The following is a 26,423-nucleotide window of genomic DNA, read 5'->3' as shown; positions in this document are numbered from 1 at the left end:
TTTAGTCTATTCTTCCCTGGGAAATATTGATTTTTTATTATTCTCAAAATGAACTCAAAATAAACTTTTATTGCTCTCAAAATAAATAATAAGGTTGTAATAAACTACAAATTTAGATGAAATCCATGTATTTTTCTTCCATTTTTTATTGTGGAATAATTCATGTTAATGTAGTTTTGATTGTCTTAATTTCTATTTTTCTTTACTTTCTCCAACCTAGGTTGTAGGTAGTATGGATGCCCACCCAAGCAGATACTGTGCCACAGTAAGAGTTCAGAGACCCCGACAGGAGATCATCCAGGACTTGGCCTCCATGGTTCGAGAACTTCTCATTCAGTTTTATAAGTCAACTCGGTTCAAACCTACTCGTATCATCTTTTATCGGGATGGTGTTTCAGAGGGACAGTTTAGGCAGGTTGGTTGCCTTGGACCTCATCATGGCTTGGTTAAATCACATACTGTGCTTATAATGTGTGTCTAGTGCTGAAGTTAGAAGTTGTAATTAGGCTGAGAATTCCTAAAGTCAAAATTTGATACTGCTTAGATTTTCTCTTCTAAAATGTTTGCTGTAGAGTTAATAGCCCTTGATTGCTAAGATCATGCTCTGATAATAGTTAAAATGGAATAGAGAAGTATATTTAGCTATAAAGTGGTAAGATTAAGAAGTCCTGAAACTAAATCATGATCTTACTTTGAAGTATGTATAAGAGGACAGCTGACTATATCAAATCTTTCCATTTCATCTTCTCTAGGTATTATATTATGAACTACTAGCAATTCGAGAAGCCTGCATCAGTTTGGAGAAAGACTATCAACCTGGAATAACCTACATTGTAGTTCAGAAGAGACATCACACTCGATTATTTTGTGCTGATAGGACAGAAAGGGTAATCTTACATCTGTTGTAATACTATTATAAAACAAGCTTATCTCACACAGTTCATAGAGCACTGAACAAAGACTCTCTGCCAACATCAGAGGTTCCAGTATATAGTAGCCGGTCTCAGCATAGCAGATTTTGAGTAAAGAAGCATCAAAATAGGGTGTTACCAAAAAAAAAAAAAATAGGGTGTTACTCTTTAACTTCCTAGATTTTCTCTTAACACTCCAAGTATTCAAAATTCCCTTAGTGCTTTTTTGTTATTGTGAAGAAACTCATTGTTTTAAAATTGTTCTTTCTAATCCTATATGTCTTTATGTCTTAAATGTTCAGAGGGGGGAAGGTGCATTTATTTTTTAAAATATCCTGTAAAAATTAGTTCTTATAAAAGCTAGGGACTTGGGGCACCTGGATGGCTCGGTGGTTGAGCATCTGCCTTTGGCTCAGGGCATGATCCTGGAGTCCTGGGATCAAGTCACACATTGGGCTCCCTGCATGGAGCCTGCTTCTCCCTCTGCCTGTGTCTCTGCCTCTCTCTCTGTGTGTGTCTCTCATGAATAAATAAAATATTTTAAAAAACAACAACTAGGGACTTTGTAGAGTGATTAGTAGAAATTCATGCAAACCAACTTTTAAATGTTTCCCTTAAAATTCACAAAATTTTTTTTTAAGATTTCTTTATTTTGGGGGCACCTGGTGTTTCAGCTACTTGGGCATCTGTCTTCGGCTCAGGTCATGATCCCAGATTCCTGGGATCGAGCCCCACATCTGGTTCCTTGCTTGGCGGGGAGCCTGCTTCTCCCTTTCCCTCTGCTGCTCTACCTGCTTGTGCTCTCTCTCTCCCCGTCAAATAAATAAGTGAAATTTAAAAAAAAAGATTTCTTTATTTTTAAGTAATATCTACACCCAGTGTGGGGCTCAAACTCACTACACTGAGATCAAGAGTCACATGCTCTACCGACTGAGCCAGCCAGGCATCCCTCACAGAATTATTTTTTATATTTTGTAGTATGACTGTGTATTTTTATAATTAGAAATGAAGGGATAAATGCCTGGGAAAATCTTTTTCTCTGCATGCAGCATAAGCAAGTATAACAGTCTTGCTGTCATTTTCTATGCTTGGCTCCCATTTTTCAAACCTTGGAGCAGAGAAATCTGAGGACTGCAAGTGTTGGTGTCTCCTTGGGTAAAGGGTTCAACAGAAAAGACTGAAGGAGAGAGGATTATATCTTGGCTTTGGTATATGTTTAGTCTTTGGTTACACTGTCCATGTAACTTTGGGCAAGTAACTTAACATCTCTGCTCATTTCATTCCCAACAAGGTTTGAGTGATACTAATATTTTCTTTATTGGGTTGTTAAGAGGATTAAGTAAATTAAAATATGTAATGTACTCAGAACAGTGCTTGGCACATACTAAGCGCTCAATAAAGTTTAGCTAGCAGTTGTAGAGTAGTGGTGATGGTAGTCATAATAAAGGAAAAGAAAAATAAAATAAATAATAGCAAAAATAATAGACATGTTCTAGGCATGTGTCATAAATTTAACTCATTTAATCCTCACCACACCATGAAGTATTTATTTACTGTTATTATCATCATTTTCCGCAGGAGGAAACTGGGGCATGTGAGGTTAAACAGCAAGGTTATAAAGCTAGTAATTGGTAGAGATAGGACTCAGGTCAGGCAGTCTGGCTCCAGAGTACTCAGAATCACATACCACCTCTCTAATAGTAGTGAGACCTTTGACCCCCAAAATACTACGTACATTTTTGTACCTAGAAAACCAAATGTGTCTTCAAACATAGAATTAGGAAAACTGAAATTAGATTTAATGATTACTAGCATTTGATGTTTAGTCTTGCTATTCCTTCATTTTGTCTGCTTTTCCTAAACCTTTGTTCTAAATACTACTACTACTAATAGATGAGGAATCGGAGACATAGAGGGGTAAAGAATTATGCCCTCGATAGTATAACTAGAAATTGGTGGAGCTGTGATATGAACTCATCCTCCTACTTCTCTAAGAGTAAAACTTTTTTATGTGTTAATTTGGTTTATGTATTAAGAATAAACATAAATTAGTTGATTATGAACTATTTTCTTTGTTTTGTGCTTGTGAAGGCTAGCTGGTATACACAGCTATAACTCAAGCCATTACCTCATATGCAGAAAGAATGCCTGAATAGTAAAATAGTTTCTAATTTGTTAGCCTTATAAATCTAGACTTAGAGATACTGTTTTTAAACATGTTTAGAGATAGGGAAGTACAGGTGAGTATACATACGCATACGCATGTTAAAGTGTTTTATTAGAAGCCTTTCGTTATCAGAAATTTTGAACCATTTCATTCATATTCACATCATAGCTGTGCAAGGTGCTGTATTCCTTACAAGATGTCAAAACTGCTACTATGAAATAAAAGGAATAGGGTTTGACTCCCAGTTCTGTGTTTGCAGTTCAGCAAATTATCTCATATTCCTGAGCCCAAGCTTCCCAAACATGTGGGAATAATACCTAACCCACAGGATTTTTAGGATTGGAAATAATGTACATTAAGTGCCTGGCCCGTGAATCATTAACGAATGGTAACTACGTTTGATGTTATTGTCAGCATTCTTTCTCTCTGAAAATACAGTGTTCTCCAAGGATAATGCTAGTTTTCAAAAATTACACATTCAAGAGCACTTGCTGTTCCCAGGTACTGTAAATTTAAGCAGTTAAAGTAATTTTAAAAAAAAATTTTTTTAAGCATTCCACTCCTATTGGGATCACCTACTAGCTAAGCACCAGTAGATACTAGTAACTCTGTTGTTTAGCAACTTCCACTTCAGCAACATGTAGAATAGGAACCAGGACTAGCCTAAGGTCTGCTATTAATGCCTGCTCAAGTAATATTTGAAGCTGAAAGTAGTGAAACCCAGGGTCAGGCTATATATTTATATATTTTTAAAAGTGCTTTCAGATATGTTCTTTACCTTTGTCCTGTTTGTTTAAACTTTGACCAAACAAATCTAGGTTGGAAGAAGTGGCAATATCCCAGCTGGAACAACAGTCGATACGGATATCACACACCCGTATGAGTTTGATTTTTACCTCTGTAGCCATGCTGGAATACAGGTAAGCCTACTCTTTGGGTAATATTCTAATTCAGGAAGTACCATTCTTATGTGTATTTTCTTAAATCTCAGAGAAAGGAGAAAGAAACACTGTTCTCTGCACTCCAAATTGTTTCCACATGAAATAAGGTGAAACTTACAGCAAATAAATCTCTTATTCTTTACCTAGAATAAGGCACTTTTTTTTTTATGACAATACCAGAATATAAGTAGTCTAATAGAATGAATTTCCCCAAAACTTCAAAAAAATTTAATACACCTGATTCTTCCTTTGACATTTGCTTCTTTTGATAATACTTCACAGAAAATTTTGGCATTTACTGGCAGATATTGAGCATGCCAAAGAGTTTCACTGTAGATTTACAGCTTAAAGTTTCAGTTAAGTAATTTTAAGAGTCTTAGTCTTTTCATAAAACCATTTTGTTAATTTGTTAGCTTTGTTACTTAGTAGAGAACATAAGCTTTAATTCAGTGCTTCTCGAACTTTACAACAGCACAGTAAATCCTCCTTCCTCAGCTGTCTGAGAGAATGTAGCCCAAAGCTATTTTAGCTTACTTGCCATTGATTAAAACAAATTGTAGGTAGATGTACTGTACTGAACAGCTGTCTCTTAAGGCTTTGTATGTCGTACATACACTAAGCTCCCTTCCACTCTTATAGCTTTAAAATTATTATCCCACTCATTTATCTGTGTCTTAATATCTGCTCCTCTTCACAAGCAGTGTTGTACCTTTTCACTATGGGTAGTAACAGTCAGTTAGCAAAACAAAAGTTAAAAGTACCTTCCAGAGATAAAATCTATAAAATTGGAGCACGTATTTTTAACTCAGTGTTTCTATCCATATATCCCACAGAACACTACTGCCCTGCCTTCTCAATAAATATTATAGAGAAGAAAAAAGATACTCTGTTCAGATGAATTCTGGAAATGTTGGTTAAACAGCTTTCCCTCTACAATTTTTGGATGCCACTGATATGCAAGTGTTCATTATAAGTCTTTAACGACAGGGTTGTTTCCACAGTCTATTTAACCAGAAATTTTAGGGATGCCCAGGTGGCTCAGCAGTTGAGCATCTGCCTTCTGCGCAGGGCATGATCCTGGGATCTGGGATCGAGTCCCACATTGGGCTCCTTGTGTGGAGCCTGCTTCTCCCTCTGCCTGTGTCTCTGTCTCTGTGTCGCTCATGAATAAATAAATAAAATCTTTAAAAAAAAAAAAGAAATTGCTTTAGTCAGCAAATAACGAGGAATAGTTCACAAGGACTAAAGATTGGTTTTTAAACATCTTCCCAGCTTTATTAAAAATTTCAAAATTCTCAGAAATCAAAAACAGGACCCTTATTTTTTACAAGCTAGAATTAAAAGTCCAATTGTTTCTAACCAGTATAGGAGATTATTTTTTTCATATTGTTATTTTTATCAGTAATTGACAGATCCTTCAACATTTTAGCCAAATTCCGTAGCTTCTTGATATTTTTATTGGTTTTATTGGTGTTGTTTTCTCTCTTACCCGTTTTATTTTATGGTAAAATTACACTCAAACTTATTTATTTATTTATTTTTAAGATTTTATTTATTTATTCATTAGAGACACACAGAGAGGCAGACACACAAGCAGAGGGAGAAGCAGGTTCTATGCAGGGAGCCCCATGTGGGACTCGATCCCAGACTCTAGGATCACGCCCTGGGCCAAAGGCAGGGGCCAAACCATTGAGCTACCCAGGGATCCCCCCACTCAAATTTAAAACATAAATTTACAAATCAAGGGGCAGCCCCGGTGGCCCAGCGGTTTAGTGCTGCCTGCAGCCCAGGGTGTGATCCTGGAGACCCAGGATCGAGTCCCACATCGGGCTTCCTGCATGGAGCCTGCTTCTCCCTCTGCCTGTGTCTCTGCCTCTCTCTTCGCTCTCTCTGAATGAACAAATAAATCTTTAAAAAAATTTTTTTTACAAATCAAGTCAAAGCTTGCTACTCCCTTCCACCCTTCACCTGCCTGGGACAAGCTAGACCTTTGGTCCTGGTAGCTTTGAATAGAGGGTAGAGACCATAGCCTGACTCTGAGATACCTCTTTCCCCTCCTTCTTCTTGGACTCTAACTCATCTGGTATTCCTGACTGTCAGCCTGCTAGTAGGAGCTGACACAAGTCTTTCTGTAGTCTATTCTCATTCTTTCTGATGCTACAGCCTCAGGGTTGAGGTTCATTCCTTTAGGCTCCCAAAACTCTTTCTAGGAATTCTCACCTTTGAAGTTGGCAGAGTGGGCCTATGGGCTCTAAACTCAGGAAATGTCCAACTGGGGTATGAGATGCTAGTCTCCCTTTCCAGCAGGCTCTTAGTTTTTTGTTTTTATTTATTTATTTTTTAAGATTTTATTTATCCATTCATGAGAGACACAGAGAGAGATTGAGAGAGAGAGAGAGAGAGAGAGAGAGAGGCAAGCAGAGACACACACAGGCAGAGGGAGAAGCAGGCTCCACACAAGGAGCCCAATGTGGAACCCGATCCCAGGTCTCCAGGATCACACCCTAGGCTGAAGGCGGCACTAAACCGCTGAGCCACCCAAGCTGCCCAGCTTTTTGTTTGGGCATCAGCCTTCAGCGCAGGGCGTAAACCTAGAGACCCAGGATCAAGTCCTGCATCGGGCTCCCTGCAAGGGGCCTGCTTCCCCCTCTGCCTGTGTCTCTCTCTCTCTGTGTCTTATGAATAAATAAATAAAATATTAAAAAAAAAAAAACCATACCCTAAAGGCACTCACCTGAAATTTAAAGAGACAAATAGCATTAAAGGTAGAGAGCAGTTGAAAGTTCGCATTTTGCCAATAAGAGTATAAATTAACATTTTTTAAAAACTGTCTGACATTATCCACTAAAATTAAATATATGTGTGCTCTGTGACCCAGGATCTCTACTCCAGGATAGCCAACAGAAATGTGTATCTGTGTTTACCAAAAGATAGTACATTAATGTTTATGGTAGCACTGGTCATTGTCAAAAACTACAAACGGTTCAAATGCCAATCATCAATAGATTGGATAAATAGTGTATATTTATATAACAGTATTCTACAACAAAGAGAATGATGCAACAATGTGGATGGATTTCACAAACACAGTGTCAAACCAAGGAAGTCAGACCCAAAGGGCACATAACCTATGATGCTATTTATTATAAAGTTTAAAAGCAGACCTAATCCTTAATGTTATCTATGTTGTGAAAAGTCTGGCTACTAAGAGCAGGGTAGGTTGGGTGTGATGACCAGGAAAGGGGCACCAGGGAGCTTTATGGTTGCAGTTAATGTTCAATTTCTTGATTTTGCTGCTAGTTTCATAGGTATTTTCACTTTGTGAACAGTCCTCATTCTGTACTTATGATCCATGGGCTGTTCTATGTATATTTATACTTTTATAAAATGTTTACATTAAGAACAGAAAAGACTACCCTTGGCTCTTTTCTCTTTTTTTTTACAGCAGCATGCCACTGTTTTTTCTTCAGCTCTGTAACATGATACTGTTGTCATTCACTCATTGAACCATCTGCCATTTGACTTCCACACTCATTTCTCTCCTTTTATCTTGCCTTTCCATTTGTTCTTGGTTTGGTTTAAATGTTTAAGTTCCAATAATATGTATGACTCACCCGCCACTCTATCTAAGCAACTCCTCAGCCCTGTGGAATTTACCTTCCCACTCTCGGACCCTTCTCATCTGCACTTCCCCCTGCTTAATTCCAGCTCTCATTATTACCCTCCTGTACAATTGCGGAATGAGGGATGACTGGGTTGCTCAGCGGTTGAGCTACTGCCTTTGGCTCAAGGTCTGATCCCAGAGTCCCAGGATCGAATCCCACATCGGGCTCCCCACATGGAGCCTGCTTCTCCCTCTGCCTGTGTCTCTGCCTCTCTCTGTGTGTCTCGTGATTAATAAACAGAATCTTTAAAAAAAAAAAATAGTTGCAGAATGATCTGAATTGTCCTCATCTAATCTGTTCTCCTTTAGGTTAATTAAAACATAGGTAAGACCCTGTCATTCATCTACTTCATGCTTCATAGCCATTGAAGGTAAAGTCTCATCCTCTTAGGACAACATATAGACTCAATTCCTAATGTCTGCATCCTATTCCCTTCAATTCTGCTACACCCTCAGTCTATCTTGCTTTTTTCTCCCACTCTTTCCTCCTCCTCCTCCTTCACTCTCTGTTTCTCTTCCTCTCTCTGTTTCCTCCCTTTCACACCTACAAACACATGTAAACACACCTTGAGTGCAGACACTCAACTGTTTTTAGGTAGTTCTCATAACTCTTCTCCTGCCCATGTTGCTCTCTTACCTTAATTATTCCTTCCCTAACTTACTCTGGTTCATCCTCTAAGACCCATCTTGGGTATCATGTCTTCCCAGAGCCTTTCTTCCAGAGCCTTTCTTATACCCTTTCCCAAGACAAATGCCCATCTTCTGCACTGCCTGAGCACCGTATGCATACCTCTTTGTTGCATTCATTAGACAGCATTTAACCAGTTTCTCTCCCCCTTCCCATAGTCTGTAAGGTCCCAAAAGGCAGAGGCTATTCATCCATTCAATCAACAGATGGTTTATGTCTATCTCCTAGAAGATAGGTGTTGATACCATGTATAGAGTGAACAAATAAATACAATCCCTTCCTCTTATAGTTTATTGGGAGACAGCATATACTAGGTAATCTCACAAGTACATACTTATAAATTGGGATAAGCCCAATAAAAGGAAAAATAAGGATAGGAAGAGAGATTTTAGTGGGGACCTGATTTAGATTGGGAGATCACAAAAAGCTTTGAGAAATGACATTTAAGGTAAGATCTAGAGGAGTAAGTTGGAGTTAACCAAGCCAAAAAAGGGGTAGGGGGATCCTGACAGGCACGTACAGGCTCTTTGGTGGAAAAAAAACATTATGCATTGAAGGGATCAAATGGAAAATATGACCACAGCATGGAGGTGTGTTAGAGAGACCAGCCTGGGCTGGATGTATGGCCTTGTGGGGCAGAGATAGGGACCTGGATTTTAGTCAAAGTGCATTGGGAAGCCATTAAAAGGCTTTAAGCTGGATGTTAATGTTATTAGGGATGTGTGTGTGTGTGTGTGTTAATTCCCTCTACTGATGTACAAATTCTACTGAGGAATAAAACTAGGAATCTGTTAACATAGTTCAGGCAAAAGACGATTGTGATTGGGACAAGAACAGTGATAGAGAACCGAATGAAGCACTTAGGTAAGGTTTCTGCTCTCTCTTCCCTGTGCCTGAAATGCACTTCCCCCATCTCACAAGCCCTCCTTTGTCATTCAGAGCTCACATCTATGTCTCCTCCTCATTTATTACTGCTTGCCTGGCACCCGATACGGGACACGGCATATAGTGAGTGTTCAGTAAATAGTGAATGTGTGAATGTACAATCTAAATGCCTTATAAGGGCAGCCCTGGTGGCGCAGCAGTTTAGCGCCTCCTGAACCCCGGGGTGTGATCCTGGAGACCCGGGATCGAGTCCCACGTCGGGCTCCCTGCATGGAGCCTGCTTCTCCCTCTGCCTGTGTTTCTGCCTCTCTCTCTCTCTCTGAATAAATAAATAAATCTTTAAAAAAATTAAAAAAAATAGGGATCCCTGGGTGGCGCAGCGGTTTGGCGCCTGACTTTGGCCCAGGCACGATCCTGGAGACCTGGGATCGAATCCCACGTCGGGCTCCCGGTGCACGGAGCCTGCTTCTCCCTCTGCCTGTGTCTCTGCCTCTCTCTCTCTCTCTCTCTCTGTGTGTGTGTGTGACTATCATAAATAAATAAAAATTTAAAAAAAATAAAATCTTTAAAAAAAATAAAAAATAAATGCCTTATAAGCATATAATTTGGGGGGGATAAGATTTGGTAATAATTTGAATTTTATCCCCAGAATTTTGCACAGTATCTGACAAATAATGCTCAAATATTTGCTAAAGTATTGGCTCATCTTTCTCCTTTTCTCCTTTGCCATTGCGGTTTCCTTGCTTCACACTTTCGTTATCTCATGTTCGAGCTAACGCAGTAGCCTCCTGGCTATTCCCTTGCTTTCGGTATCTTCCTGCCTCTTCTGAGCCAGCCTCCATGTTATTACTGTAACTTTCTAAAACTCCAATCTCATCACACCTGAAGTCTCTCCTGTTAAAAACTGTAGGACTTTCCGTGCTGTTTATAGGTCAAAGTCCAGATTCCTGGGCATGTCATTCAGTCTGATTCCAAACTTCGACACTTCATCTTGTTTCCTTCATGTCCCATGCTCTGCTCGTCCTGGTTAATTAGTGATTCCTCACGTATACAATGAAATGTTACGCTCCGTGTGCTTTTGGTAAGGCTGTTAACTCCACTGTGCCCTCACCCTAACCACCTAAACAAGGCCAAGTCTCTGTCTCCCCTTGGTGAAGAAGTTACTTCCTTTGGTATTCTCGTGGAGGACTAAGTGCCAATAGGACTATAGTTGGTTTATAACTATAGATGCTATGTCTCCTCTACTAAATTAAGTTTCCAAAAGAAAGGAAAACTGACTTTGTTGACTATTTTTCTTTGAATCTGTAATACCTAACCAACATAGTAACTAATACAGAGGAACTCAATAAATGTTCTGGGATTTTTATTACAGTAAAATTACATAACATCCACTTACAATTTTAACAACTTCTAAGTGTACATCCGCATTGTACTGGTATGCTGCAGCCATGCCACCATCTATCTCCAGTACTTTTTCACCTTCCCTGACACACTGTACCCATCAAACACTAACTCCCCCTTCTCCCCTGGCCATTGGCAGCCACCGTTGTACTTTCTCTCTGAAATTTACTACTCCAGTTACCTCATACTCATGAGTCCTACAGTAGTTGTCCTTTTGTGACTGGTTTATTTCTAGCATCATGTCATCAAGGTTCATCCATGTGTTCCTTTTTAAGGCCAAGTGATAGTCCATTGTGTGTGTATGTGTGTGTGTGTGTATACCACATTTTATTTATCAATTCACCCTTCGTTGGATACTTGGGTTGCTTCTACCTGTGTGCTATTGTGAATAATACTGCTTTGAACAAGGGTATGCAGATACTTGTTTTGAGTCCCTGCTTTCATTTCTTTTGGCTATATTCCCAGAGTCAATTAAACATTTTTAATGGATTATTAAATTAGGATATGTTTTACTAATGTACAAAGCTAGTTTTTTTATATAACTTAGTCTGTCCTGAGTATTTATTTAAAAGCTTAGAAATCAATAGAATATGCCATTGCCTTCTCTACAGGGTACCAGCCGTCCTTCACACTATCATGTTTTATGGGATGATAACTGCTTTACTGCAGATGAACTTCAGCTGCTAACTTACCAGCTCTGCCACACTTATGTGCGCTGTACACGATCTGTTTCTATCCCTGCACCAGCGTATTATGCTCACCTGGTGGCATTCAGAGCCAGATATCATCTCGTGGACAAAGAACATGACAGGTAATATAAAAGCACAACAAATAGAGATTTTCACCTAAATCCACATATGGTTGGCATGTTAGGACTTTCTTGGGAAATCTCTCTTAAATGTTTCCATGTATGTGCCTCCCTGTTTACCATAAAGTAATGCCATTTAGAATTAAAGTTCCACAAGCTGTTAGAGGAGTCATCGATCCATGTGAAAAACAGCAGTAGGCAGAACTGAGTGCCCAAGATAAGAGTTCCCATTAAAATGTGCGCTTTAGGGGCACCTGGGTGGCTCAGGCAGTTAAGCATCTGCATTCAGCTTAGGTCATGATCCTAGGGCCTGGGATCGAGCCCCCACGTAGGGCTTCCTGCCCAGCGAGGAGCCTGCTTCTCTCTCTGCCTGCCGCTCCCCCTGCTTTTCTGTGCATGCTCTCTGTCGTGTGCTCGCGCTCTCTCTCTCTCTCTCTCTCTGACAAATAAAAGCTTTTAAAAAAATAAAAATAAAATGTGCACTTTAGGCTTATTAGTACTAGACTGGTATAGTGATTCAGTTGCTTTACCAGATTAATTCAAAGGAGAGATTGTTTCTAATAGGCAAAATGATAGTATGCCTGGGATTTACTTCCAAACAATCCTGGTTAGGTGAGAGAAGTAAAACAGAATTGGCCTTGAGTTAATAATTATTGAACCTGGGTGATATTCATTATACCCGTCTTTTTTTTTTAATATTTTTGAAATTTTCTACAAGTATTATTTTTCAAAATTACTACATCAGAATAGGGTTTGTTTTGTGTTCATTGCCACTTCTCTTACAGTGCTGAAGGAAGTCATGTTTCAGGACAGAGCAACGGGCGAGATCCACAAGCTCTCGCCAAGGCTGTACAGATTCACCAAGATACCTTACGCACAATGTACTTTGCTTAAAAAGTCCAAGAATATTCTGTGAGAGGAAGAACTGAAAGATGCATCGACATACAGCATATGTTTCCAGTTGAGTGGGGATGCCTCCAGCCATACAGCAACCAACACTGTGTGGGGACCAGGGTCTGATTTTTATGTTGATACAAGGAAGATTGTTTACTTCATCAAGGAACACAGCACCATTATGCAATATGAAACCAGCCAACTGCTTTTTTGTGCGGTCTCCTTAGGAAGTATCGCCATTGTTTTGTTTTCACTTTCTTGTAGTCTAACCCTTTTAATGCCTTTACCTCAAGTTGCTTGGCAGCACAACTATCTTTGCAAAAAAAGTAAAGAAAAAGTAAATGACAGTTTAAAAAAAAAAAAACACACCTACATGAATAATCAGTGATTGTTCACGATTATGTGTGCAAAAAAATTAATGTGCATTCGTGTATTCTTGTAAAAAGTATCTGTGTATATTTTAAATATATACATGTATACTTCATATGCATATATATCTGGATCTACATTGCTAATAGATATATATGTCTGTGCGTGTATTTTATAGTTCATTCCATTGGGGAACTTTCCCTTTTATCATCTTCCCACCACCACTTTGATTTTTCTCTCTACCTCCCTCGCAACCTCATCATCTACATTTTTTTTCTTGATGCTACCAGTGACATTCAGATGTTCATGTATTTAGTTCATTTGGATATAAAGCATGGCAAAACTAGATTTTTATTTTTATTTTGCACATCCTACTCCTGTCTCTTGTCTCATACACAATTCTAAGTCCTCAACTCTTGATACTGCTTTCTTAAGAAACAAAATTATTATATATATATATATAACTGTGTATATATATACATATATATATATATATATATATACTGTTTCTGTGAGAGTACTGTCTGCCCCCTCCTGCTCCGAACTTACATTTGCCATTTGTGCAATGTGTACATAAGCAGTAGCAACCTTAAACTATTCTTTTTCTTTAGTTTGTTAAAGCTGCTATAAATATAAAACCTTGTCAGAAGTTGTAACTCAAAAATTTCCCTCTATAAGTGATGTGTATCCTAAAACCTTCTGTTTCTATGGGTTATACATGAAAATCCCTTATAGCTTTTATAAAGGGCAAATATTTTAAATGATTGGAAGTCTTTAGGGTTGAGGCCTCTGAAATTGGGTGGAGAGAGAGAAGGGGTTATTGAGGATTTTTTTAATTTTAATTTTTTTTGCTAGTTTACTTGCTGCCTCTCATACCTTAATGTGATTTTCATATATATATATTTTTATATATATGTGTGTATATATAAACATATATGTATGTGTTTTGAAGTACAGCTTCCTTTTCTTTTATATTTATTAGAATAGTGCTTTAATAATTAGAGAACTGTATTGGCAACATCTTTTATAGAAATGTAATCATGTTTATTTTAAGAACTGACAACTTGTTTTTGCTGTCTTTTAGTGCAATAAGCAGTTTTAAAGGAAAGCTGTGTCTGTTTGATATCTTTACCACAGATAGTGGGAGAAACAGGCACCTCCATAATTTTAAAAGGGCAAAGTAATACAGCCTTAATTTCAGAAGGAAAGTTTTTTGTAATTTTTCAAGTTTAAAGCATGTCTTTTAAAAATCAAAATGAAAATGAAGGAAGTTGAATTTCCTACGTGAGTCTGACATTGAATATTAGAGACAGAGATGAGCTTTGATTTAGGAAATGATGGTGAATAGGGGCACCTGGCTGGCTCAGTCACTAGAGCATGTGACTCTTGATCTTCGATTTGTGAGTCCAAGCCGCATGTTGGGCATGGAGCCTACTTACAAAAATAGCTTAAGATTTAGAAGACATTTAATTCTTTGAAAATAGATCGTGTTTATTGAACAATCATACTGGTTAGGTGCCCATTTTCATTTACTAAAATTAATCAAGAAAATGTAAAATGATACTTTAAAAACATTTTTTTGCCAATTTATCAGCAGTGTAACTTTCCTTTTAAAATTAGGGTTATGATGGCAAAGGAAGTTAGGACTTTGATCATTTTAAATAAGTTAAATCACTGAAATGTGGAAAAAGTTTTATAAAACTTCTGTTTTATTGGTTTCATTCACTTTAAGATATTAAAAGTATTATAGAGCTGTCAAAATCGAGTTCATCAGTAACATGGAATCAGGGGAGCTTTGCACTTTGTGACTCATGAAAATTGCATTTTAATTTTTTTTTTTTTGCACTGGTTCAGAGTATAGATACTACAGATTGTTTCCAGTGGGCATTGTTAAACCTTTCAGAATTCCATCTGCACATGATAACAAATGGATTAGTTCTTTAGTTTCTCTCTTACCTATAATTCGCTCTTATTTGCCAATTTACTGTATTTTGAGCCTAAAATCTGAGCCCATGTCCTCCAACAGGTATGAAATCTTTCGTTCCTCTGCCAGAAAACTAAGAAAGTACTGTATTTTGTATGTTTATTATTGAAGTGTCTGAAATGCAATTTACAACACTGTTTCAAAGCTCTTTACATGAAGTAATATTTGTATAGTATATACATTTTTTCTCCCAACCCTCCCCTTCTCCTACAAAAATTTCCTATAAAGCATGTATTTTTTTTTTTACATAGAAATTTCACTAAATATAGTCAGGAACATGAAAACCGTATATCCTAGATGGTAAAAACTTGATTGCTGTATGTTCTCTCAGTATGAGTAATATACCTTCCTTTACCAATAGAAGTTACACAGACTTATGTGGAAAACTGTAGGGCCCAGGGAAGAACTGTAGATACCTTTTTCCTATTTACTGCTTCACCTAATTTTCAGTTACTTAGCTTTCCATGTGCTAGAATGAAACCCGTAATTTAAATCTATTTAGGACTTTTACCGAGGAAAAACCATTTTTTTAAATATAAAGCTTTACCTTTAAAGTAAGTTCTTTTTTAGGGTTTCTTTCTTACAGTTTCACATTGCTAGTTTAAGATTGGTTAACTTGAAAGAATATGTATAGTATATTTTGCTTACTAACAAATTGGTATATCAAACTTAATTAAAAGAAACCTTGTGCTTAGAATTTTAAGATAAAAGACTAAGTGGCAAATACTTTTTGAGATTTGTTTTAATTATTGCACTTCTGGTATAGAATTCTTGATCTTTTTTTATTAAAAAAAATTTTTAAAAGATTGTTTTGGATTTAAAGGTCATGAAACTCAACAATGACCTTTCTGTTCCTGCCTTTGCTCACTAAACTATATAATGAATGCTAAGTTTTGGTCTGCTGTTTTCTATGATGCATAAGAGTGACTTTAAAATGTCAGTCCCAGCCACTGGTATAATTGATTTTCATGTGAAGAAGAGTTGGGAGTTTAATGTATATTCTGGATGGCAAATGTGTCTGGGTAGAGTGCTGATATATGTTATTACAGTATCCAGTTACTGGCATTGAGGACCATACATTCATAATACTGTAGCTGCTATATTTATTTAATTATGTAGAGTCTGACAGTTACTGCACTAAACAATAGGGAGATGAGCAGGATTGGAGGCTAGTATTAGATACCACCCCCCCCCTTTTTTTTTTCCTAAATAAGATTAAGAACATGAAATAAGGTAACAAAGGGTGCTGCCATTTTAGTTTCAATATAGTATTAGGATACTCTTTGTTTTAGATGTGTGGGTTTTTACTTTAGGGGTTTTGCAAAAGGGTACCTCAACCTCCTCAGTACTGGTTTTTGGCATATTTTCACAGAAGTACAGATGCCCTTTATTTTTTAATATTTTAGCTTTTAACAAGTTACTCAGAAAAAAAAAAAAAAAAGTTCCTCTATGGAAATCTACCTGTTTGTAATCTATTAATTTATTTCTCTTCCTAAAAGAGTCTAGAAGGGATTCTAGTAGGAATGTACCGGGTGTTTTGGAAGGCATTTGATAAAAGATTCATCTCTACCTTCTAGCATAGGGACTCCTAGCCTTCTAAAGACCAATACTAGTTTTCCAAACTAGGTTCTCTGATGACCCACCACTGCCTAATGTTTACTTGTATATTATGTAATGGATTTTAGTATGACAGACTTAGAGGAAATTAAATCTGAGTTGCCATTCAGTAGAAATGGCTGGCAGAGGATCTCTGTTTAAGAAAGAGGTCAACACTCAAGAGTGCCGGTAATAGATCTGAAGTAATTGGATTATAGTCCCGGAATTAGAGACCATTGTTGAAAGAAAGTTGGTGTTTTCAGAGGCTAACATGAATTTGCCGAGGGTGGTGATTTTTATGACATCCATCAAGCTAGCCACTTGGATTCAGCTAGAAGAATTTGTAACAGTCCTGGTATTTCAAACTGGATAGAAATATTATGTCAGAGAGCTTAACTGATAACTCCGTATAGTTTTTATTCAGTATTATTAAACCTGAGTTAAATATTTGGTTAGATCATCTGTTAGATGTTTTCCTGAGTATTTTTAAAAGACAGGTTGCTCCATCAGTAACTTGCTACTTAAATTATCTTTTTTGAGTTATCAGTGAAGCTGAAAAAAAGACATCATTGGCTTGGCGTCTTTATTTTGTTTTTTTAATCCATAAAAAGTTTTAATCCTTTATACATTCTTTTTGAGAATTCATGGATGTCTTAAAGCTTCAATAATAATAGTTGGGATATTATTATATTATAATATCAAGTGAGGCCTCCCTGACTCTACAGTCTGTCTTTATTTTCTTATATCCCTCCCATTTGATCATATAAAGCACTTTCATGATTCTATAGGATTCAAAGTTAAAAAAAAAAAAAAAAAGCCAAGAATAGATGTGTAAAATCAGAACAGAAATGTAGAAATGAGTTTTCTCCAAAAAATCTTCAAAAAAAAAATTATGCTTGTACTAAAAACATTCCTGATCAGTGACAGTGTTAGAAATAATACCATGATTAGTGAAACCTAAGCTGACTCTCAGGAGGAAAAAAATTAATCTCTCTCGCCCCCTCTCACTCCCACTCTCTCTATATAGATATCTCAAAGGAAAAAAATATTTTTTTACTTTTTCCTACTTTTAAAAATGGTACACTTCAGTTTATAATTTTCCATGTCGATCAAAATAATTTTTTTTAACGAGTAATGGTCAAGGCTTGTGCTAATAATATCTACTGCTTTTTTAAATTTTATTTTTCTTTACCCAGCAAAGATAGTACTCTAGATTTTTACATTGTTCATTAAACCTCAAGAATCTAATCCTCTTAAAGTATGGAAGCTAAAGATTTTAATTTGAATTAAAGATAGATAATAAATTTAATATGGAAGGTTGAGATTTACCAATAAGAAACCCTGTTGACGTATCAGGTAACAAAGAGTGTGACAAAATTAAGATCTTGTTAATCATTCTCTCCAGCCATTGGTCTCCCTTCCTTCTTGAAATCAATGTCCGAAGTAACCAAAACCTAATCTATGTTAGGGTCTCAGTAAAGCAAAGATGTTCTTCAGGGTAGACGCTGAATTAAATTTTTAAATCATTTTTTAAAACAAGGCGGTTCTTAGAAAGTGCCTTTTCAGAAGATGGTGCTGTAGATTTTTATTTTTCAAATAGCACGAGACTAAAAATTTAAAAGATAAATTATTTTAGAACTCCAAGAGTGTGACAGTTTCATATAAATAATGTTATCCGTTGTCCTGAATCTGGTCCAAGGGAACCAAGTATAAAGGTTTTATTCAGTAAAGTATCTAGGTAAATGCTCACCAAATGTATTTTGTAAGTTTGAAAAATAAATTTTTAACAAAATTAACCCTTTCAGTTCTCAGCTGTGTTTAAGGTAATCTATAAGGCACATAAGACAGCAAATCTGCTCAACTTCTGAACAAGAGTATAGGGTATAGTTGCAAGTGCCCGAAGGCAAAGGTAACTTGCCAGGGAATTACATATCATTGGCTACCTTTTTTTCTTTTCCCAGCATAGATTGACCCCTCTGTAAATATCTGTTGGCATCATTTTCCTAATTAATATTTATTAAAGAAGACTGCTTAAAGGAGAGCCAAGTCACCATGGAAATTAGTTTAAGATAAAAAAAATAGTGATTATATCTGTATGTTTAGGGAAATTCTCTTTTTTAGGCACCAAGAAATATTTTAAGTGATTCTCTCTCTCTCTCTCTTTTTTTTTTTTTTTTTTACCATGGGGGGAAACTATGAAAAATGATGACAGTACATCTAAAAGGGTATGGTCACTTAATTAAGAATGCAATGTGCAAAATTGGGCTTTGGAGGAAATAAGCAATATAAAGGGTAATAGCAGAACCATTCGGACTTAATCTACCAGAAAACAGGTTTCCCCTGGACTGTTTACTAGTACTAGTAAACAGCAGTAAATGATCACCTAACTAGTTCTTGCTTGTGAATTTGGTGAGCATTTCTCCAGAAAAGAATAGACTAAAAACAAAAAACACCACACCTCAGTAACCTTGTATGCTGCATTATGTAATAATGATAGTAAAATTATATCAATTGTTTGGAGTGTACTGTGTCTGTTTGCAAATATACGTGCACATTAAACTTTTTCATTTTTTATAATGTCTTAATAGCAATTATGAGTTTATTTTTTTAATATTAATTTTTCTATTGTGATGTTTATATTTATTGGCAATTTGTGTGCAACTTTTATATTTTGCTTAGATGTTGGTTTTAAGGTATTTTATTTTTATAGATATTTCTAGCTTTTTCTCTTTCTTTGTAATATTAGCAAAGATTAATATGGAATGTTAATATACCAACCAAACTACTAATTCCATAAAGTCTAGAGTTTGGATTTTTACCAATAAACCGTTAACACTATTTTCTAACTTAGAATATTTAATGTTTATATAGTGGGCATTAAAGACAGTCTTTAGACAGATTTCTAAATGTGGAGGGGAGGTGGGGCTTTTCTGTAAATCAGCTTTCTTTCCCTTAAGTAGCAAACTAACACTAACCAATTGGATTTATTTTACCTAATCTGCAGTTTGGGGGCAGCTTGTCAAATAAATGATTGTTAAATTTATTTTTTTAATTTGAACTACATTGAAACTACTTAAATGGTCACATCATTCAGCATTAGGATTATGATGTTTTTATAGACCTGGGAAACATAAGAAATGATCCCGAAGTCATTGATAATTGACTTTGAAATGAGATTTCCTCCACACTCCCATAATTACAGTAAATGAAAGATTTGCGACCTTGATTGTTTCCCTAGCATACTTTCAAAGTTGATTCAACCCTGAGCATCAGTGAAGAAACAGGCATCCGGGTAGAAGAGCAGATAGACTGAGTAATACCGTATTTCAGTGAATTAAAAAATCTAAGTAATAACTTATGGATGCAATTAGAAGGCAGTGAAAAATATTGATTGTAAAATATTAATTTCAAGCAATTGTGGTCACTCCAGTTTGCTAGTGAATAGATAAGATTATTTGTATTACAGTGCACACTAACTTTTTACAAAGGCATGTGAAAAGAGTGAATTCTCTTAAGCAAGTAAAATATTTCCATAGTATTTTTACATTGTGGATTTGCTTGGTAAGCCACTTTTCTGTAAGAAATTAAAAGATGCATTTTATCCCATCCTCTTGAGCTTTAAATTCTAAATTATCACGGCTCAGTGTATGACATTTTGCTGTACTATATTCTTTCTGCTGAGGGGGTAAATAAGAAAGTTTCAAGTAATTATAATTGGGAAAATGTTATTTTTATATTATGTAAGATTTTTTAACTTAAAGTGAATCAGTATATGATGTCATATAGACACTAGTCATGTATTTTCTGCAATTTTGCCAGTTACAGTAGTTTTGGTTTTGTTTTTTTGTTTTTTTGTTTTTTTGTTTTTTATGTACTATTCTCAGCTATTCCCTTCACCCCCACATTAAGTATTAATTGAAGACTGGTACTCTGGTTATAGGAATTTGTTGCTACTAAGTATGTTTCAAGCAGTCAAGGTATATTTTTGTTGCAAGTATATGCCACCTCTTGAGGATATTTATTGTGCTTATAACATTAATAGTTTTATTCATTATGTTTCAACATTGTTCTAGGTTGACAGGCATGTAATTCTTGCAGGCCAACATTTTTAAGGCAAGCTCGAGTAGAAATAGACCTTTATTTCTTTTTTTTTTCCTTCTGAAAATTCATAGGAACCTGACACATAGAGCTTATTTTTCTCTTTTAACTGTTGGCTCCATAAATCAAGGAGTACTTGGCATCAGTTCTGAATTACCACAGTGAAGTACTTGGTGGCTTGTTCTTGTTTATAGTCCACCTCCTAAGAAAGAAATAACTTGTGCAGTAAGTAATAGCTCATCCTAAAAAAGAACTGTCGTGAACAGTCCTATATGAGTAGAAAACAGATGGATGTGTTGGTCATTGGAACTTTGCTAGTTTGGGTTTTATTATTTCCAAAAATTAACTGTGTTCACATCTATAATTTTATGTTTGAAGTTTAACAGGCTGTGGCCAGAGATTAGAGAAGGCAATTACTCTGGTATTCAATGCCTAAAACTTTCCATCCTTATTTATTCCATGCTTTAATTGGAAGGACAAACAAGATTCCTTAATTTGGGTCTTTAATAATATTTTTAGAACCAAACAAGGAAAAACTTTTTCTACTAAATCTTGCAGATGTGACTATCTTTATTCTAAGAACCTGTGGAAACAGGAGGTCTTTGTAAAGAAATGAACTGGTGGCATTGTGAGCTGTGTGTAGCGAGGGGACGTGGGAAAGGCTTCTCTCCTGACACAGCTGTAGGTTTCTAAGGATGTCATATTTCCCTAGTTCTCACAACCACACTGTAAAAGAGGGATTTGCTCTCTATGAACCTACAGAAGAGACCTGAGAAGAGTTCCTTGTAACCTAAATTGATCTGCTGCTGTTGTCCCAGACCTAAAGCTGCATCTCTTCTCGTTAAGTCAGAGAAGTCTTGAAAGTTGCTTCTGAATTTATAACCAAGAAATTAAGTGGAGTCTTTATCCTTAAATAGAGCCTTGGCATCGCTACCGACATGGCTTTTCCCTTTGCATAGAAAACGCCCAACAGGCCTTTCCAGACAAGGTAGCCTTTCCTGCAAAGAAAATGTTTTTGGTGAAAGATTTGGGGGAAACACAGATTCGTTGTAATGAAGGGGAATCTTACTTCACATGGTTCAGCCAGGTTAGTGGATGCAACTCGCGCCCAGGTTGCTTAACAAGAGGAAGCTTTGGGTTTGGTAGCAACACACTCAGATCTCCAAAGGTAATGAAGGGCACATAGCTCTGTTTAAAGAAGGGGAGTGATCCCAGATTATTGGAGACAGCCCTGCAAATGTGCATGCGCTTTTTCTGACTCACACCAGGAATAAGTAAGCATTACAAGAAACTCTGTCCCTGAAAGAAGATTCTTAAGATGTTTTCCAGGGGCTTTCTCATTCTTAGCCTAGGGTGTAACCCCTTTCTCCTCTTTAAAAAAGGAAAAGGGAAAGCATTTAAAAGTCATTTGTACAGAATTCCACTATGAGTAAACAACAGTCTTATATATTTGGGGAAGGAGGATCACACACCACAAGTTATAGGTTGGTTGAGAGACTGAGCACTTTTTTCATATTTGGGTTCCACAGTCTTTCCTTTGAACATACCATTCCTTGTTCTGCTTGAGCGTCATCCATTCTGTTTTGTGATATAATCAATGTTTTATGCCATTGATGAATTGTGCGGTTCTCTCCCCACCCTGACCCATATTCATTCTCCTTCTCTCTCAAAAATAAGGGGGAGAAATAAAGCAAAAAAAGACAATGTAATCAGTATCTTTAGAATGTAACTTTGGTCTACAGATGGAGAGAAACTCTTAACTTCGTACAGTGAGGATTAAGATCGAAAGTGTTAATGCTGCTGATATGATCTGTAGCCATAATTTTTTTTTTTTTTGCTAAAGAGTGATAAAGTGAACAGGATATATATCAAAAATATGCTAAAGTGATGAAACTATTGAAAGAAATACTTCAACCTTCTCTAACAGAGATCCCCATATTCTTAAGGCAAAGTAATGTAGCTTCTGGTTTTCATGAATCAGACAGACTAAACTTTAAAATGCTTGTGATTTTTATTCTGACACGGCTTCTTAAACATATCAAAATTATATTCAATGAACACTTAAGACTACTCCTAATTTACGTGTTGATTTGTTCAGAGTTCAGTTACATGGATGCATCTCTCCCATAGGCCTCCTGGTGCGCGCACAGTTCCATATATATATAAAAAAGTTTTAACTCAACCCAATTCGTAGTCAAGCCTGGGCTGTAAGGGAGAAAGTAGAAGCTATTTTGGAATGCAGGAACTCTCTAGAGGGTCGCCACTAGGAAAAGACTGTTGAGAGACGTGTTGCCTTTGAGAGCAGAAAGGGGGCTGGAGTGTAGGGCGAGCCCCTGGGTCTCTCCGGCCTCGTTCCCCCGTACGAGGGTCGTGATCATACCCGCCCTCATCTACCTCACCAAGTTGTAAGGATCGGGGGACGCTTGTGCTCGTGCTCGGGTTCTCCGGAGCCAGGGGCACCCAGCGGCGAGGGGCTCGCCTCCGCTTGGCCTCCACGCCGATGTCGTTCACGGCCGTGGCTCATCCTATCAGTCCTGGCACCTGTGCCCTTGCACGCGGACCCTGTCTGCTTCTCCCCGCCACATGCCCGGGCTGAGTTTTCCTCTAATAGTCCTGGGCAGAAGTGTCCCTTCTAAAACCAAGCTCCTTGTCGTGGTGCTATGGCAGCTACAATTGTATCTTGAGTTAGATTAATGTGGTAAAACCATCAGATGATCAGAAGGTCACTCTGCCTGGGCCTTAGGGCGGGGCCTGTCGGGCCTGGGCACCTGCGGGGGGGGCCTGGTCTGTAAGAGGGAGGGGGAGCGTCTCACTCGCTGGTCGAGCCTTCCTCTCCAACCACCGTGTCCGTAGGAGTTCAGCCTCAGGAGAAAGGTCTCCTTCATCGTAATTCCTTCTCGAGCCTCTGCCGCGGCGTCTGGCCCCCTCGGCACCCTCCCCCGGCCCAGAACACTTAGGCTGAGACAGGCCAACCCGGTTTCGGGAGGGAAGGGGCTCCTGATTCTAGGAAGTAATAAAGGGCACATGACCGCAGGTTGCGTAAGCAATTCCTTTTTTGCAACAGACAAGCTTGGGGGGTTTTGTTTGCTTTTTCGTTTGTTAAGGGAAAAAAATGCATTTCAGGTGCACAGGGTGTGGACGCTTCAACTCTTACCCTAACCGGTAGGTGTTGACCTCGCCTTGTGGCACTCGGGCTTTCCCAGCTCTTCACTAGCATCGGGGGTACCGGCTCAGTTTTATAGGATAATGAGAATTACAGGTACCGAAAGGGAAAAGTTGGGGGGGATCCGGGCTTAGAAAATGAACGCAAAGTCCGCCTCGCTGAGTGACACAGCTGAGGACACAGGTACATCAGGAATACTGGCAATGAAGCAATTTGTGCCGTAACGCGTCGCTTTCGTGTCTCCTCAGTTACGGGGACACCCATAAAAGTATTACTGCATCTTGTGAGTGAAGATCGTTCTTGCGGCCTAGTATACAGATGCGTCCGTAGGCCGTGGGAAGCGGTGGGGGTGTGTGGGGGCGTGTGTGTATAAACTATGTTTATAACACTGTGTATTACATAAATTTATATAGAAAAAATGTGTTTCTTTCGTGTTTGGGGGACTAAAATTGTAATATAACCATCCCAGTGTAATCTTGACAACTCACTCTAGAGAACATTTATATCGCACACAAATGCACACCCTTAAAGCGTTGCTAACTGCTCCCACTTCAGATAATTGCTGCTTTTTTTAAACCCTAAGTAATGGAGAAGGAAATAGCACTCTTCTTAAAGGGGGCTTTTCTGAAAAAGTAAAATGTAAATAAATATAGGACATGTGGGGAGGGTGGGACCACCTGCAAATGTCCTGCAGAGGGACAAATAGCCTTTTAAATTTTACTTTTTAACCATCTTGACCGTGTGTGCCTATTTGTATTGCAGATGACGTGAACTATTTTTGGGGGTTGATATCAGTATGTTTTGAAACTGAATTATTACACAAAATCAGAGTAACCTCTCTCTCCATCCTCCTTTTCCACACTAACTATTCTTGCCAAATATTTCTGCTGAAACCAAGGTCCAGCATGGGAAAATGATGGACTCTCTCAAACCACCTTCCTCATCTTCCCCATCCTGTCTTACACCTGGTCTGGCCTTAGATTTTTTTGTTGGCTTTTCATAAATAACAACTTACTGTCCTAATACAAAGACTGTGGAATTTCAAAAATGTTTATAAGCCTTTCTTTGTTAATGTTTGGTTACACAGTTAACACCAGTTCAAACAATGGGGTCTAAATCTGTAATATGCTCTAAGACCAGAGAAGACGCTGAACAATACACAACGTGACGGCCACATTTCATTAAGAGGGAAGTGGAGGTGGGAGCAGACTACGATTTATGTAATCGGTGTGTAATCAGAAACACCAAACGCCGGATCCTATCACTGTGTACTTGGGGGCCAGGCTTCGGGTTTGGTTGTCATTTTAATTCCTTGAATACTATATGTAATCATGATGAGCAGAAGGCAAATAAAGTTTTTAAACAAAAGTGCTTTTTTCGGTAATTAAAGTTTGGTAGCAAATTTTCTACTTTCAGTTAACAGTTACCTTCCCCCCCCCAAAAAAAATATGACTACAAAATATTTGCGGTTGAGATTGAGAAGCTTGAAGAAGATGCTTTTTAAGCAGTTCGGTCACTTACAATATTTTCTGTTAAAGAAATTGTCATAATTCTTCTTGAGCCAAACTGTCACTAAAATGCCCCGTGACAGAACCACTCCTCTCTTTCTGCCGTTCCGCACATTGGAAGGGTTCTGTGTTGTATTTGTTTTTAATCCTTAATTTAAAAAAAATAATGATGATCATGGTTTTAGTGTTGCTTAGCTTCAGTTTGAAGTGTAAATTTCACTAATAATTGCAATAAAAAGAAAAGCTTTGCTCCAAACTGTGTGTCTGGTCATCCTTTCAGCTCCTCTGGCTCAGGTACAGGGAGGCGACCTGTGCGGTGGCCGCGATCAACACCTGCACGGTCACACAGTCCTGCCCCGAACCCTGAGTGACCCCACCACCACCCCAGCCCCCCAGGCAAGTTCCTTGGTGCTTCTAAGCCTCAGTTTCCTCCATTAAAAGGAGACACTAGTAGGGCCGTTGGGACAGGAAATGAGAGCGTCCCTTTGAGGATGTGCTCCTCCCCTGGGGACAGCTCACTACTCGGATGCCGGACGCAGTCAGGCAGCTCCTGAGCTGGGGGTCATGAGTTTGACCCCCATGGTGAGCACGGAGCTTTGAAAAGAAGAAGAAAAGCTTGTCCCTTCATAATTTCCACTGAGCCTATTTGTCTTCCAGAAAATCCTTTCCTCCTAACGTGTATTCCCCACCCAGCCTTCTGGCGACACGTCCCCAGACTCTGTATGACCCCAACAGTACACCTTGTGATCTTGTCACCAACACCAAGAAGAACTAGTTGGCTGACCATCAGATGCTGGTGGGTGGTGGGTTTTTAACTCTAAGGTGTCAGTTGATCAGTTTGACAATGGATTGAAGAGAATCCACCCTAATGTCAGCCTCTGCCCAGTAACTACGCTGGTATTGAAAAATTGCAAAAAATCAATAATTATACCCAAGTGCATACAGGTCAATGGGGGAAACTGGTACGAGGACTCCGAGACCGTGCTCTGAAAAATCAGAGGCTGTCCCGCAACACAGGCAAGGGTGGGAAGAAGCAGGTGCAGGCCCACAGCCCACTGCTCTGACGGTTACAAAGGCTCCAAGCGGATAGAATAAACCAGTTCCACTGGGGCTCAGCGGCTTGAAGCTTTCTTCATAGAAAAGGGTCCTCAGGGCCCCACGTCTAAGTGCAGGACCCAGGAGCCACCCAAAGGAGGGTTCCGCGGCCCACGCCTCTCAAGCTCTCAGTTCTCGTGGTTTCCGTGTTGCCCGATCATTTGACAGATTCCTCTTGGCTGCTGAGACCTGCGTACCTTGCAGAGGCTTTTAGAAAATTAAGATTTATCGGTCAAGGGATCCCTGGGGGG

At 38.2% G+C, this 26,423-nt stretch overlaps 1 protein-coding gene across 5 annotated transcripts in view; it reads left to right on the top strand.

Moving 5' to 3' along the window:
• AGO3 (argonaute RISC catalytic component 3) overlaps positions 1–25,333 on the top strand; it is a 119,178-nt gene extending 93,845 nt beyond the window's left edge. For all 5 annotated transcript variants that reach the window (XM_077844777.1, XM_077844778.1, XM_077844781.1 and 2 more), the window contains 5 exons: positions 221–415; positions 753–887; positions 3,897–3,998; positions 11,269–11,468; positions 12,251–25,333. In XM_077844777.1, the coding sequence (XP_077700903.1) occupies positions 221–415; positions 753–887; positions 3,897–3,998; positions 11,269–11,468; positions 12,251–12,359 (741 nt within the window). In that variant the 3' untranslated portion in view covers positions 12,360–25,333. The remainder of the gene's footprint in view (positions 1–220; positions 416–752; positions 888–3,896; positions 3,999–11,268; positions 11,469–12,250) is intronic.
• The last annotated feature ends 1,090 nt before the right edge of the window (positions 25,334–26,423 follow it).

This window comes from Canis aureus, chromosome 13, assembly GCF_053574225.1.
Source record: "Canis aureus isolate CA01 chromosome 13, VMU_Caureus_v.1.0, whole genome shotgun sequence".
Lineage (NCBI taxonomy): Eukaryota > Metazoa > Chordata > Mammalia > Carnivora > Canidae > Canis > Canis aureus.
This window is presented reverse-complemented; position numbering and strand designations above follow the sequence as displayed.